At 42.5% G+C, this 16,898-nt stretch overlaps 1 protein-coding gene across 1 annotated transcript; it reads right to left on the reverse strand.

Annotated features, from left to right (window-relative positions):
- Positions 1 to 14,251: 14,251 nt before the first annotated feature.
- LOC123397366 (wiskott-Aldrich syndrome protein family member 1-like) lies at positions 14,252 to 16,344 on the reverse strand. The gene is made up of 6 exons (XM_045091935.1): positions 16,230 to 16,344; positions 15,383 to 15,572; positions 15,046 to 15,298; positions 14,860 to 14,955; positions 14,708 to 14,756; positions 14,252 to 14,524 (listed from the first exon to the last, which is right to left on the reverse strand). Exons 1-6 carry the CDS (start codon positions 16,342 to 16,344, stop codon positions 14,430 to 14,432), a joined length of 798 nt encoding a protein of 265 aa, XP_044947870.1. The 3' UTR covers positions 14,252 to 14,429.
- Positions 16,345 to 16,898: the final 554 nt, after the last annotated feature.

A 16,898-nucleotide genomic window follows, 5' to 3' on the forward strand; every position in this document is an offset into this window, starting at 1 on the left:
CAAAATCATGCCTAAGTAGTTCGTCGGCAAATTGTACCGTACATCGTAGTCGGCTCGCCATTGAGCCGCCGTCGAGGGCCCTCCATCATCGCTGAAATCAGCCATATGGGTTGCGGCGACGGCGGAGTCGCTTGCTGCGCCTCAGGAACTACCATCGGATGGCCGCCGGGTCGCTGATCATCCATCGTCGCGCACTCTAACAGTGCCCTGCTCCCTCCTCTATTTTTAGTCGGGGAAGAGAAGATGGGGTTCGTGGATGGGGAATTTGGGATTTTCCCCCAACCGAACATCTAACCGTTTTAACCACCGCACTGCGCACGGACTGGTGGGCTCCGCCATGACTCTTGGGCCCAGGGCTGACGGGTGGGACCCGTGATGACGTGGTACACGAGCTGATACGTGATACATACGCCAATTGTAGAGCCAGGACTGGTTGCCCAAGTTCCAGGACCGTAAGGTGGACGTATTTCCAAGTATTAGGCCCGTATTGGATCAATACCCAAGTTCCACGACCGAGTTGGACCTCGTCGGCAAGCTCCGTGGTTACACTAAAAATCTTGGTCAGGCACAAGGCAGCTCTGAGGAGTATGTTTACATGTGGAGTATGGGTTGGAAGCAAAGTGGCAAAAACACAAGTTGGCTTGAGTGTGCAAGCCATTGTGCTCTCAGCTGAGTGGTGGCATTCAATTGAGGACTATCTTAGAGCTTCAACACCGCTTCTTCGAGTGCTTAGGGTAACGGATGGTGATGAGAAGCCTGGCATGCCAGAGATTACAACACTCATGCTTTATGCAAAGGAGAGGATAAATCAAAGCTTCCCCCAACAAAATAATCAAGCTTTTTTCAAGAAGATCTTGGACACTATTGAGAAACATTGGGAACCTCAAATGGATCATCCATTGTATGGGGTTGCTCTTTTTTTGAACCCAAGAAAGGTTTTCCCTATTGTAAAGAGGAACGACGATGCCTTAGTTGGGGAGCTAAGGAGCTGCTTTAATGATGTGCTTGCAAAACGGTGCTTGATGCCAATATTTGAAGCAAGATTGATCAACAGGCTGTGCTGTACGAGCAACATCGAGGAGTCTTTTCTAATGGGTTGGCAATTGAAAATATTGAGAAAACGGGCCCTCGTAAGTTGTTTATTGTAGCACGTTGATTTCAGCATATTTAATCTTCAGAAATTCATATGTTTTTGACTGTTTCCTTTTCTCAATTTAGTTGATTGGTGGTGTTCATATGGTGGTTGGGCCATTGAGGTACAAAGATTTGCAAAACACATTGCCATCCTGTGTGCATCATCATCCGGGTGTGAGAGGAATTGGAGCACATTTGAATTCGTGAGTAAAGTTATCTCTTTTTGCTTTCCAATGGTACTTCCAGCAAGACAGTTACTCATTTTCTTTTCCTATATGTAGATCCATACGAAGAAAAGGAACAAAGTGCAGTGGAAAAGGCTGAATGATTGTGTTTCTGTTTCATATAATCGCAAGATGATCCATATGTTTCAAAAGAGGTGTGAGAACGCAGGCGACACAAGCTTTGACCCTTTGGTGTATGCTGATTTTTATTGGGCCAATGACTGGGTTGATCCAACAATACCACTACCTCAAAGTGCTCGTGGGTGTCTTGATGACATCTCATGGGAGTATGCTGATGTGGTTGTTGGTGCATCCGTAAACCTTCACGATCGCAATCTTCCTAGGACAGGTAATACACTTCGAAGGGGGGCTTCACGTGTCCAGGTCAAATTTGAAAGACAAAGCAAGAGACCTACAACAACACGTCCAACACTGCTTGAAGTAGATGGAGAAGAGGAGGACCTGGAGCAAGAGCAACACTCAAGTAACCCCAGCCGCAATGAAGAGGAGGATGATTCAGACTATATGCAGGATGATGATGATGTGAGCAATGATGATGAAGATCCAACCAATGATGACCAAGATGGTGAAGACAACACCAATGCCACAATGGATGAGTTTGATGATGGTTATTGAGACTTGGAGATGAAAATTGAGAGTTGAGAGATGAGAAAGTTGGCCAGCCTAAAGCCTTTTGCCAATATGTTGTTATGTTGGCATTTTTATGCTATTCTACTAGTACTCAGTTTATTGTGTTTATCTATCCTAGTGCCCGTTAGCTTCATATCATTCTAAAGCGTCGCCTCACTTTACGCTCTAGCGCTTAAGCAGAGATGCTCCCCCCAGCGCCTCGCTTCGCTTCACCACTTTAAAAGCTATGATTTTAATTACTTTAAAAACATAGTCTGTTTCACCAGAGCAGTCTTGAAAAAACGCCAAACCCACAATCAAACGAGTTGAATAAGGGACCTTCACATGACCCTTCATGGCTCTCTTGTTTCCCTTCCGGAATGGTGTTACCCACACTCTTTGCATTGATGACGTACTCGGATCTCACCCGAGGTGAATAAAAATGATGTGAAAATATAATTTATACTAAACTTCTATACATATTTGAAACTTATTTTTAGCATGCCATAGTCTTAGCTTTATAATGTTTATATTACTTATTTGGCATCATTAACTATATAAGAAAAATGGTTGAATATTAGTTGTAGTCTCTATTTTCATACACTTGTAATATATATGATTGAGACATACACCTCAATTTGCTAAATTTAAAATATGTTTTGTGATAAAATAATATGAATTAGTTTTGCCAATTGCATAAATTGTATTGTATACATATTTATGGTACATATATCTAAATTACATGGTCTAATAAATATCATAATATCACCTTTTTAGTGTATGATTATGCAAACGTATTTGTAGATACTTCTAGATTATAAATTGAACAATTAACATGGATCTTTACCACTTTTGGTGGTCAAATATGCCTTGTAGGTTATGGTGATTTAGTATGCTAGTCAATGTAGATTACGTTACAATTCGTACGATTTCCATCAGAGCGAGACTACAACCCTAACTAAACTCCTTGCCACTGTTATGTTGGTTTGTGCATAAGTGCATGATTGACGTTGTTGAACTTGGTGTGTATTTTCTCTTGCTAACCCAACATTTTATTCCTCTCTGGATTGGGGTAGTCGCCTATGGGGGTGGTTTTCTGTCACGTATGGTAGATATTATTATGGTATCCATGTTCGTCGCTTCTTAGAGATTTGTGCTACATTTTCTCTGACTTTATCAAAGCTTATGTCATGCTAAATTATTATACAATGGGTTTTAATGCATCATAACTAGAAGATATTTGATGCTATATAATGGGGATTGATCAGGAGAACCAGATCACCACAAAAGGATAGCAATCCCATTAGCGTAGAAGATGGACTAGAGCCTAACACTGGATGGGACCGATGTCATGAAATTAGCACAGGAAGCATGCATTAGCTCGAAACCATCCCACAGAAGACTACTCGAGACGAGAGGGAGGCACCGAAAGACCAATATCGAAGAAGAAATCGAGAGTACTTAAATAGGGTCCTACAACCCAAATTCGCAGAAGATGCTCCGAATATCGAGGGTTTTATTGGAAGAATAGCTAAAAACTAAAACTGGAAGAGTATCAGCCGACGTAGATCACTCTGAATAACCCCTAAAAAGGGGTCAAGAGGAATAAGTCCAAAGAACACCTCTTCCATGAAGTCCACCGTTGTCGTGCACCGACCCACCGCCGCGTGCCCCTCGATCACCTTAATTCATGCATGCATCCATGTTAATTACAAGTAAGTAAATCTTACAATTAATTATTGTTGACAGTTTAGTGATGCAGCGAGTCTCATGATCGTGTCTTAATTACTCCCTAATGCATGCCACTATAGAAATGATCACCATCTTCAACGTGTACATTTGATCATTGCTTTTCATGCAAGTATATACGTTTGATCAAAATCCATTGTAACAATATCACTAGTATAAAACAAGGCTTTGATTTTTGCTAGATCAGAGCAATAGTCCGATCGACTTACGAACCGGGACTAACGCGTGCATCAATCCCGGTTCGGGCGGCCAGGACGCGGGTCGGGCCTCGTCGGCCAACAGTCCTGGTTCGTCCAGGACCTTTAGTCCCGGTTCCAGCCACCAACCGGGACTAAAGGACCTCGCTCCTCGCGCAACCCCTTTAGTCCCGGTTCATGTCTAGAACTGGGACTAAGGTCAGTCTTCAGTCCCAGTTCTAGACACCAACCGGGACTAAAAGAATGCCTATATACATGCTCATCCTTGCCCGCTCACTCATTTGTTTCTTGGCCGGCCAGCATGTGGGAGGTGTGTGCTACTATGTTCTCAGCTCCTATGCACATGGGGTGTTTGATGATATACCTGAGCCACACTTAAGCTTTCTCCTCTCCAACCTCGACCTTCAAGTTGCATTTTCCCCAAGATTTATCTAGGTTTGGCGATGCACCAACTACACAAGTGTTTTACAAGGTTACCAACTTCATGCTTTCATCTCTCGTTGCTAGTTTAGCTCATTTCAAATGCTCTAGAAGTAGAGTGGTTTGTGGATTTTAGTGAAGGACTCTATGTGTGAGTTTGTTTGATTTAGATGCACAATTCGAGCTCAAATTAACTTCTTAGAGTCCGCACATGTGTAGGGTGTCGCCCCGTCGCCGTCCCCGTCCTCACCGCCATCGATCGCCAACGTCGATCTCATCGTCGGCACCATCATGGTGAGCCTCTTGTTCTTATATTCTTTTTAAAAGGAAAAAAAATCTTATTTGTATGATTTACATAGTTGCTTGTATAATTTTCTTACTTCTATTAGTGTTTGTTATCATATAGTGCCATGGTTTTGGTATGCACCCCGTCGGCTCTTGTCCGGTCTATGATTCGGATATGGTATATTATCTTTTATAACTATATGTTTCATTTAGTGTTTATGACAATTATGCCGACCAACGTGACGAGGTATGTGAACCAGAAATCCCAACCTACCCTCTTGTCGAGAGGTTAAATTTGGTTGAAATAGAAAACAATTACTTGAAAGAAAAATTGAAAAGAATTGAAGAGGAGAGGATGGAATTGGAGTTACATGTTGTCGATGTCATTGGCGATCACAAGATCTGGATGGATGCAATGCGCTTGAAGATTAGAAAGATTAGGAAATATGTCATTGATAATGAGGCTTGGTATCATTATGGTGTTGGATCCATTGTTACCTTAGTTGCCATTTTGATCGCATTTGTTGTTGCATTTTAATGTTTTACATAGTTGTATCTTAGTTTCAATGTATATTTTAACTAGAATTTTTTTTATTTCTGTGCCCCTCGTTCCTTAGCCATACTCATTCATCCCCACGCTCTTAACTTTTGCTCACTTTTCCCCACTCCCTTGGCCGAAACCTTGAGAACTGGTCACAAACGGTGGATGTCGTCGGGTCAGTGCTTTGATCATTAACTCTGACGAGTGGGGCCGCGCTGACTGTGTCGCTCGTTGGACCTGATGAGTGGGGTCGCGGCGGATGGTGCCGTGGTTAGCTCGTTGGGCCGTGGTTAGAATTGGGTCGTGCGCACGCCGCAACGACATAAGCCTGTTACGCATGCACGACATGTCCAGCTAGCCTGCATGCATGCATGTAGCTAGCCTACCTGCATGCGCCGGCGCCCGCCGCCACGATACACTGACCGGCCTCTTTTTCACGCGAGCCGCCACGGACGCTGACCGGCCTCATTTTCACGCGAGCCGCCACGGACGGTTGCTACCACTGGTTCGTATCATCTCAATCTATTCAACGTGGCAATTAAAACATTTGGCAATTAAAGTGGCATATCGATCGACGCGGCTCGTTTGAACGTACCAAATCCAAAGCGCGGCCAGTGCCACTCCCCTTCCCTTCCCCTTTCCCTATTTAAACCACCACCCCTCCACCTATTCTCCACACATCCATTTGCGCCGCCCCCTTCACGCAAACCCAGAGCACTCTCAAAGCAAGGCGAGGATGCAGTACAACGGACCCACCTTCGAGCTCCCATCGACCGTGCCGGAGAGACGGTATCCGGTCGGTGTCGTCGTGGAGAGGACGCTCCGCGTGTGGGTGTTCTCACGCTGGAGGGGTGCAAGGGGGTTTGCCGAGTGGTTCTTCCGTGCGGGCTTCGCCCACCTCCCGGCGGGCTCGCCGGTGATGTTTCGACTGGAGGAAGTGCGTCCAAACGCCAGGACTCCGCCGATAAGGCTCACTGTCACATTCACCAACAGATTTGATGTGTACTACCTCCTCGGCAAGGTGTTTTGGTGTGGATGCGGATCCATCGCACTCACAACCCACAACATCTTCACAAACTTCGTCTGCATCTTCCCCACCCGCGATGGTATGCACAACCTCCCCTACTACATCGGCCAGGACGTCATGGAGAGGGAGCAGTGAAGAGAAGGCGTAGTGAAGATGGTGGTGAAGTCCCGGTCTCGATCGTGAGCTTGTCTTGCCCTAGGGTGTTAGGGCTTTTTATCTTTTACATATTTCTAACTTAATTATGTTGTTGGTTGTACCATGAACTTTTGATCTCTGTCGTGTTATCCCCTAAGAACTTTGTTATGCTTGCTACCCTTATTTGATAGGGAATCCCTATTTGATATGTCGTTGGTTATCAGTGTTTTTGCTTGCTATTTCTATCTTATTTGACATGAGATAAATCGCTAGATGGATATGGTGCTGTACACGAGCCCTTCTGCTAAATCAATTAATGATTGAGTATTCCTCAATGAAACCAGCAAGTTTTCACCCATTTAGAGTAGGGTAAAGTTTTCGAACGCGCGGATAATGGAGTAGTTGAAGTGTCAAAAAGGAAACTAAAGCTAGAAAAATGAGTCATGTTGATGTTAAAAACAAGAAGAAGAAAAGCTAATCTTTTTGAATTGTTGGTGGCCCTATTCCGTATATTGTATGAACAAAAACAAGCTAATTTTTGAATAGTTTGTGGACTATGATATGGTTTAGGGTACCCTATGTTTTATGTAAGAAGTATGCTATGGTTGCTAATTTTATGTTATGGATGTATGCTTTCTACGTGAGATATCGGTCGATGGATATGGTGCGGTCGATGGATATGGTGCCATAGTCGAGCCGTAGACAAGCTCTCTAGATGGATATGGTGCCATAGCCGAGCCTAGACATGCTCTCTAGATTGATATGCTCGCTAATGGTGCCACCATACTTTATTTTAGACGTGGTTTCACATGGATATCATGATCTACATAATTAAGTTTGACATGTTCTCAATAAAAAATAAAAATAAAAAATCATGTATACAATATTTTTCTTGCAACAAAAACTTGTTTATAATACCCGCAGTCAAAAAATGAAAGTATTATGCCGTAGGCAATATACAGAAGGAAATTGCCATGATATGTACAAATAAATTTGACATGAGCAAGTCCAAAAATAAATCAATTTACCATCATGCACTATTTTTGTTCGGCATGGCAATAAATGGATTTACCACGGTAATAATCAAGGGAAAAACAGAGCCAGCGCGTGGGCCTTCGACACTCAACGCAATGAGACGTCTCAATCACAGCTTAGTTTTAATTTGGGCCCTAGAACTACAGTTTTTCTTCTACGGTCGGTGTTGTCTGACGAAACTGAAGAAATTGAAAGTGTACAAAACTGACGAAACTGAGGGGTACCCGAAACTGACATGATCCACAAATTATGCAACACAGAGCATAGAGCACAAGATCCACAAATTTAAGCAAATCGTAGAGCACATGATCCACAAATTTAACCAAATCCTAGAGCACATGACACCACACTAATAACATCTCTAGCGAGTAATGACCAGCAAGTAAGCAAATCCTAGAGCAACTACACAAAAGTAAAAGGGATAAAATCCTAAAGCTATCAAATTCGCCTGCTTGTTCAATTGAATCATCTGCTTCAAGTTCTTGTTCATCTTCTTTATTTCCCCCTTCAGATCTGCATCGCCAACTGTCAGAGCGGCACTTTCAGAGACCAAATTCGTTGTTGCTGACGGCAGATTGAGCTCCCGGGTTGGGGCCCCATTGAATTGAATCCGCTTAACGTAGTCATCCAGCCATTCAAAATGTGTGCATTTCTTCACGATCTGAAACGAAAACATGAACCTAAATCCCAGATCGAAAAACAATTAAAAGCAAATAGAAAAAGAAATCAGAGAAAAATCATGACATCTAACCTGCCCCTCTGGCTTGCTCTCGCATTTCACAAATTTGCGCCCATAGTTGCCATTCTTGACTTCCTTCGAAGTCAACCGTATCAGTGGTGCGCTGGGTGGGCAGTCAGGACATCGCTCCAAGGGAAGTGGACCATACTGGGTCCACGAGGGGCGGGTGGCTGAAGTAGAGCTCGACATATCGCCCAAAGTCGTCGGCTAAGAAGAAGCAGAGGAGTGGCTCCTCTCGTCGCTGGAGAAGAAGAAGCAGACGAGGGGGTACCCGAAGAAAGGGGAGGCACAACCAACAAGTCTCGCGGATCGCCCCACAATCCAACGGTGTGGAGCCGTCCATGTGATCCAACGGCGCGGAGCATGCTCGCAGCCTGTCCTTGGAATTACTTCTAGAAGACCACATCTGAGGGATGTCGCTTGGCGCTAGGGTATGATCGGACGGCTGACGTTTGGAGCTAGGGTTAGGCGAAACCATGCGGGGTTTATAGGGGTTTTGAGCTGGTCAACGTGGTTTCAAAGGCTTTGACTGAGCATAACTAAATTTAAAAAATCAAAAAAATATGAAACATTCGCCGTTCGTTGTTTTATAAGACACACTAATGAGGAAAAATACTAAACTTGGTCTATGGTCATTTTCATGAAAATAACCTAGCTGGCACAATCGAGGTAAAATGAGCACCATTAATTTAAAATAATCAAAAAATATGAAATATGCGCACAATGTTGTCTTCTGTGACATGTTACCAACCAAAAATCATTAACTTTGTCTATGGACATTTTCATGAAAAAACATTCACACATATGAGCTATCATGTACAACGTTTCATAGAAACCAAGGAGAGGATGTAGGGTTTCCCTTCGGTTTTTGAAAACTTTTTAAAAAAAATCACCAAAGCTTGATTTCAAAGGAATAAGAAGGATCTGAACTTAGTTTTCCATTTTCATATTTTAAACGTGTTTTTTAATGGTTTTTCTATTAAAGTATATATATATTTTTAAATGTACAAATAGAAAGATTAATTTAATAAATAGTGATTCTTCGAATCTACACTATATAGATTGATTTAGTGTTAATAAAAAATATTTGGCTCATTTGGAGTAGGTCCAAAAAAACTTGATTACAAATGGGGTTGTTTACCCTAGCTTGGGAGCTTATTTGGAGCACATTTCTCATGACTACAAGTTTTGTAGACGCAAAAGAGATCGGATTGATCACCTAACGTTTATAATAGTTCAACAAACTGTGCAACTCACACCACAGGGGAATGGACTGAAGTGTTGGTTCAAATTCAAAGTTTGCCTCGGTAGTTCAAATTCAAAGTTTACATATAGAATTATTACACCTTAGAAGTTTTCACAGTACTTCAAATTGACAACAGAATCCTTATTACAAATCTTTAAAGTTCAAAGTTTATGACTTGCATTAAAGTTCAAATTCAAATCTTTGCCTTGCTCCTTGTGTTCCGGGATGGGTTAGCCGCCTTGCTTCTGGTTTCCATGGCTGGGATATTTTGTGCTTTTGAAAGCTTTGTCTTGTTGCTTCTGATCTTCACTTCTGGTGGTGGCGGTTTTGTTGAGCTTTGACTGATCGAGCAAGTGATGACTAGTTGACAATCATCTATGGGCTCACTAATCTTTAAAGAAACTTCAGACAAAATATATTCCTCCTCTCTTATAGCTTCAAAACCTTCGTAAGCCATGGTTTCAAATTCTGCATCAGATGAGGGTTCAACCGAAGTTTCTTCCTCTCTAGGTCTTTTCTCTCTTATAGACAAAATAACTTCCTCCTCTTTTATAGCTACTTCAGTTGCTTCATTCTCTAAACTTGTTGCATTCTCCTTTACTGCTCCATTCACTACAAGGAATATGCTAGTACACGACGCTATTTTTTCGTCGCTACATCGTCACGGTTTTTCATTTACGACGATCGCACGACGGAAAACCAAGCGTCGAAAACGGAGCGTCAGAAATGAACAGCAACGACGTTTTGGTCAAAATCGTCGTAACTTTACGACGATTCCTGGATTGTCGTAACCTTTACGACGATCCTAAATCATCATTGACAATCAAACCCAGTCCTACGTGGCAGTCCTACGTGGCAAAATTATGACGAAATCAAAACGTCATGGCTGAAATCAGCCCAACCCATTTCAATTGATCACATGGGCTCGTTTTATTTTATTTGGGCTTTTCTTATTGGGCTTCTTTTGGGCCTTCGCCTATTTCCAGCCACTTTAGTTTCTTTTTTCGAATTTTTTTATCATTCTAATTTGGGCTTCTTTTGGGCCTTGGCCTTTTCATGCCCAAATACATTTGATCCATTTTCAGTTTTGGCCTTTTTTCATTTTTGAATTCAGCAACTTTTTTTTCCAGAACTTGGTTTCATTTCTATTGATTGGGCCTTTTTCAACAAATTATTTGTCCAATGTTGAATGCAGCACTATTTCATATTCAAATCAAGAAAACTCCAAGTCGAATTAAAATCATCCATCATATAACATCACATAATACATCTCCCAGGTTTACATGACACAATAACTCATCTCATGAATACATTTCCTAACACACATATAGCAAGAATGGACAACATCCTCCAAAGCCTTTTGTCCATCGCCAAGCTGAAGCCAGCAGTGGCTCCTGATCGCGAGCATCTTGCCATCAGAAGGATCACGAGCATCTTGCCATCAGAAGGGTCAACTTTCAGTGCCTGCGCCCAACCAAGCAGCATGCATGTGTCAACATATATACTGACTGAAGTTGTAATAGAAAATTCTTCCAAGAGATACAGTAAAATTGCAAACGCATATAGCAAATAAAGGGCAGACACATAATCGCAAGTACTGAATCATCAAAATAACTCATAAAGATAATATCTACTCAACAGAGGCCTATGCAAGAATTAATACTTCATGTCACGTTTTGTCATTGGAACTTCTACAGCAATTCTTCTGTAAAACAGGTTAATTGTTGGTTTTGTAGTTTACACTTCAGACAGTAAGCTACATCCAAGGAGATGATGATGCTGATACTAGCCATTTAAAAGATTAAACTCTATAAAAGGTGTGTGCATGTAGAACATTTCCCACAACGTCCTTACTGTAAATAATGTTTTATTTCCAGATTATATGAACATGGAGTCCCATAAAACATGCAAACATGATGTTTCTTTCCATGGTTCAAAGAACAAAATCCTGAAGAAACATCACACACACACAAAAAAAACTATTCATCATGTAGCTGTGGCGTGCAAGTACTTGAGTCCAGTGCAAAAAGTACTGATGGAAAGGACTGACATTCATAACCGAGTTCAACCATCAGGTTGGACATCACACATTCATTCAACAAATGATCCCAAGCTGTTCACGAACTTACTTGTGGTTGCACACCAATGGCCATGAACCTCGTCGGTTATGATGGTATGTTGTACTGGTGGCTTACGAGCATCGATGTGATCTCAGTGCAGTTCTTCATCTCCATGGTGATCAGACCATAGGTTGTTCTCGTGCAGCGCTCCATGCTGGCCCTCAAATGGCATACCTGAGAAAAAACATGGTCAAAATCTGTTTATCATAGTATACGTACTGCTTATGAATTATATTGTTTCGGGTCGCACTACATGTGATGCTGAAGATGATTTGCACATTTTACTGGACACGCTATTTCATCACTAAGAAAGAGTTCTGGGTATCAAACTTGTAGCAGTTATTCTGGACAAATTAAAGAAACTAGTCGATGAAGTGCACGAGCTAGTATCATAGAAATAATATGCTTTAATGTATAATAGAATACATTCGAATTTCCATTGAAATATTATGCTTTAATGTACAATGTTGATTTGCGTCAAACTTTCTAATATATTATTTAAGGGGGCATACCAACGTTGTAAGTTTGTAACTGATTATATTCAGAACAAGGAAGATCTTCTAAAAAGAGTGCAAGTTCTGAAACCTGCCAGCCTAAGTAACTCACTGTGAGCAACTAACGTTTACACTTTAAATTAAGCTGTATATGCATACATCAAAGCTAGCAAGTGCTAAGGCGGGTCCATGACATGCAAGCGGTTCAATTTCTTTAATGCTAATTTCACACTATGAATTTGCTGAATTTTAAGTGCAGAACTATGAATGATCGGCAAATACATACATGGCTGAACTAAAAACTGCATAACTACAAAACTAGCAGCGCACACTTGTTCATCTCTACTGCTCACACAGAGCTAATGAATCAACCTGCAAGATGGGGTAACTGATGTACCCAAGGTACAATATCTCCTAGTGAAGCCAGCCCTGGATAATTAGACATGCGAGTCAAACAACTTTTACTAGTTTAGTTAAGGTGACCAAGCTGAATTAAGATTGGTGTAGATCGCAGGAAGTTAAACTGAAGTGAAGTTAATTAATTAACAAGTTGCAGTCCCCTAATCCCCTCTCCATGTTTCCCTGCAACTAGTCTTCTCAATTACCGGCAGCTACTCTCTCCCGCACCTTCTCCAACACTGATTGGCATCCCAAGAAGAAGCCACTAATTAGAACAAGCACACAATGCGTACACCTAAAACAAGAAAATCCAAGACTGGTTATACGTGGCAACTAGTTATGTTACACATTGAAGCTTTTTTCAAACATGGCAATACTGAGATTCCACTTATGTGATTAAAAGAATAACATCTAACATACATTTTCTTCTTTTGTATCCTCGAAGATGGAAAATAAATCAACCTTATGAACAAAAGCTATGAAGGTTTTCTACATATGTGACATGTCATGGCAAATCATGTCAACGAGTTTCTGAAGCTTTTTTGTGTGCCAACTAAGTAAGCTGCCCGATCATGTGGCAAATCACATCACTCATGCCAAGTGCATATATGCAGCTGCCCGATTATAGTACTACTCAATCGCACCAAAAAGTTACTTTAGAGCACGAGAGTGAGCCCTATATTAGTGCAAAACGTATTTTAATTTTTTACAACAAGAAATATATTACTGAAAGGTTACTTTAGAACACTGCAGATAGATGATATACTTGCCATGAGCACCTGGCAGCTTACGGATTCTGCTGTGCTTAGACCACAGCGCGGCGACGTTGGTGTCGTGTGAGGACCTGTGCATTTAGACCACAAATTTCTGGATAGTAGTTTGAAACTCATGATGCTTCTAATCCCAACTGAAATAAGTGTCTCCAAGCCAACATCTATGCATTGTTGATGTTGACATGGATTAGAAATACCCATTATACACAGCCCATAGTTTGTTCTACACAAGAACACTGATCAACGAGCAAGTAAAGCCTTGTGAAAGTATAGGATCATCTAGGCTTTTGCAATCCCTTATCTAACCTTGATAAGTACAGCTAGCACGCGCAGAGGAAGAGATTTTGGAAGTATAACCAACTCATATAAATCTGATACATAATAACACGTGTGCATTTTAGACCCCAATTTATGGATACTAGTTTGAAACCCATGGTACTTCTAATTCGAACTGAAATAAGTATCTGGAATATCCAAGCCAGCATCTACGACATTGTTGATGTTTGGTAGATTTTTATGCCTGGTAGATTTTTATGACTGGCTCTAGTGATCTCTGATCTGTCTTTGATGTTATGACTGATACTAGTTGCTGAAGAAAGAATGTAAACAACACAAACACAATGGAATCAGAGGAAGATTCGCTGTCTGTATGTGTGATGTAGATAGCTCATTTCTTCAGCCACATAACATAATTTCTTGGAATACAGCAACTATTATGTAATTACATGGAGGTAATTAAGATGGAAAGAAGTACCATAAACAAGTACAACTAGCACACGTAGAGGAGCATGTTTTGGAGGCATGGCAAACTTCATGCAAGTCTAATAGATACTTAAGCCTGTGCATTTAGACCACGAATTTCTGGATATTAGTTTGAACCCCGTGATCGATGCTTCTAATTCCAACTGGAATAAATATCTGGAATATCCAAACCAACATCTACGACATTCACGCAGATTAGATATACCTATTTTCAACCAAGCAAGAAAAAACTTGTGACAGGATAGGATCATGTAGTAGGCTCTAGTGATCTCTTATCTGTCCTTGATGCATTTTGACCGCTACTAGTAGAACTGCATATACAATTAACCACAACACTATGGTAACCTGTAACCAACAATTACTGTCCCTGGTAGATACTAACATCTGCCAATTCGATCTCATGGACAAACGCTCGTACGTTCATGCAAATTTACTGAACATGACCAAACGCATACAGGATGCCAATTTGGAAACAGGAGAGGTGATTACCAATTCAGAGACGTAGCAGAAAACTGTATGCTAAGCTGTTGTAGTTGGGATGTTGTAGCGACTGCGCAGGCCATCGAGAGCTCTGGCCACGGACTTTGCCATCTCAGGTAAGGTCACCTTGCACACTGACCATTGTGAACCAAGTAAGTACTAAACGATACACTACTGCCATAGTGGCTTGAACTGAAGACTGAAGTGCAGTAAAATTCAGATAGATAGATGTGAAGATAGAAGTGCAGTGAAATTGAGAAGATAGAAGTGCAGTAAAATTGAGATAGATAGACGCCTCTGCTCGGTCGCTGCAGTACCACGAAACGAAGACGACTGCACCTCTGTCACCAACTTCTTGTAGGATGCCTGCAAGGAATCCACACTGACAGTAGGATCGCAATTTCAGGGTCCAAATCCACGCGAAATTCAGAGGCCAACACCAGACCAAGCATGGATCGAATCGAAATACCTTCATCTCGTCGGCTTGTAGTGAGACCTTGTCGACCATCTTCTTGTGCTCCTTCTCCACCTCCTCTGCCATCTTCAGGTAGCTCTGCGTGTGCATCTGAAGAGCACATGGAAGAGGATCACATCACAGGATCGGTCGATGCGCCAAGGACGGATGGGAAAAGGGGACCAGAGTCAGAGAGATCACCTTGATGCGCTTGGAGATGCGGGAGTGGGAGGCCTCGAGGTCACGGTCATTGTCGGCGTGGAGCGCGTCGAGGCGGCGCTTGAGCGAGTCGAGGCTGGACGCGACGAGGCCCCTCAGGTCGCCAACGGTGGAGATGGAGGCCGGGGTGGACTTGGCCGCCGCGGAGAGGGGGGATCTGGTCTGGGGCGTCGCCACCGGTAAGGAGGGCGAGAGGAACCCTCGCCCGACCGCGACAGGAGAGGGAGACCCGGCGCTGGCGGACGGCGACGAGGCACCGAAGTGACGAGGGTTAGATGGGCAGTTGGGACGTCGCGTCGTCCGGGATCTCCATCGTCACCTCATCTTCGTCGGTGAGGGGGTGGAGGCGAGGGTGGTGTTGTGGTTGGGCCGGTGGCAGTGATCGGGGAGGAAGGGGAGGGAGGGTGGCGGCACGATGGCTGGGAGAAGCGGGGAGAGGACTGGATCGAGAGGGGGTGGCAGCGGCGGCGAGGAGATGGGGACGAATGAGGAAGGGTGCGATGGGGGATCTGAGATAGGGTTTGGGTTGGGGTGGGGTATCTCTTTTTCAGTTTATTTTATTTTTTTCTGTAGATAGATGGATGGATGGATGTGGGATGGAGATGGATGGATGGATGGATGGCCGCCATGTCATCGATCCGTGGGAAGGGATTTGATTGGTTTGGAAAATCACCGACTTAAAATAGTTTTTAAGTACTAAAAATAGAGTAATTTTGTGAAGCATCTATCAAAAATATTTTTTAAAAGGACATCACAAACTAGGCGGGATTGGCGCGTGACATAAAATGGAGCCACGAGTGACATGTCAACATAGTTAGAACATGTTACGGTATTTTTATAATCGTCATAAAAGTTATGACGATCTCATCTTATGCGGTTACGACATTTTTGACTCACATCGTCGTAATTTATATGTAGATTTGATCCCCTCAAACGGTTTACGACAATCTCGGATGAAATCGTCATAGATTTATGACGAATTCATCAACGACGTCTTAAAAAACATCATATATGAGCATATTTCTTGTAGTGATTATTCTCTAAACTTGTTGCATTCTCCTCTGCATTTGCTGCTGCCCATTGTTCCTCTTCTCCAAATGATGCATCAACTGGATTGTTACAACGCCTAGAAATATGCCCTAAGATACCACATCTTTTGCACTTACGCTGTTTTTTTACACGACCCTCTTCACCAGCTCTTCTCCTGTTTTTCCTTGGTCTTCCTGGTGGTCTATCAGTACAGGAGAATGGAGTTTGAACCCTGGGTCTACTATGTTCCATTGGTCTTTTCCCAAGAGTGCAGGCACATTTTCAGCATAAGCAGCCCTAAATTTGGCAACAGAGAAATATTCAGAGCAATACTGATCAACTTCACCATCTTCACCTCCAATAACACTCATGAGATGTAGGGCATGTATGCACGGCTTCCCGCGGATCTGTCATTGCCTAGAACTGCATTCATTGGTTCCAAGGTTCACTAGATATCTCCATTCCCTATTTTTACTGTCAGTGTATGTCATTGATACGTCTCAAATGTATCTATAATTTTTGATGGTTTCATGCTGTTATCTTGTCATCTTTGGATGTTTTATGTACCTTTAATATCTTTTTTGGGACTAACTTATTAATTCAGTGCCAAGTGCTAGTTCCTGTTTTTTCTGTGTTTTTGGCTCTTTTCAGATCTGATTTTTGAACGGAGTCCAAACGGAATAAAATCCCCGAAATAATTTTTTCCCGAACGGAAGAAGATCAGGGGGCTTGAGGGCCAAGCCAGGAGGGCTACAGGGGGGCCACAAGCCCCCTATCCGCCACCAGGGGGGCGGCGGCCAGTAGGC

Source organism: Hordeum vulgare, chromosome 5H (assembly GCF_904849725.1).
Source record: "Hordeum vulgare subsp. vulgare chromosome 5H, MorexV3_pseudomolecules_assembly, whole genome shotgun sequence".
NCBI classification, from domain to species: Eukaryota; Viridiplantae; Streptophyta; class Magnoliopsida; order Poales; family Poaceae; genus Hordeum; species Hordeum vulgare.

What these genes read in the sequence shown, in the direction of transcription:
- LOC123397366 (XM_045091935.1), bottom strand. Translation starts at nt 16,344, where the DNA reads ATGGAACATAGTAGACCCAGGGTTCAAACTCCATTCTCCTGTACTGAT. An exon ending in GCATCTCCAAGCGCATCAAG is followed by an intron (nt 14,956 to 15,045) that starts GTGATCTCTCTG and finishes TGTGCTCTTCAG; the next exon opens with ATGCACACGCAGAGCTACCT. An exon ending in GCAGTCGTCTTCGTTTCGTG is followed by an intron (nt 14,525 to 14,707) that starts GTACTGCAGCGA and finishes CACAATGGTCAG; the next exon opens with TGTGCAAGGTGACCTTACCT.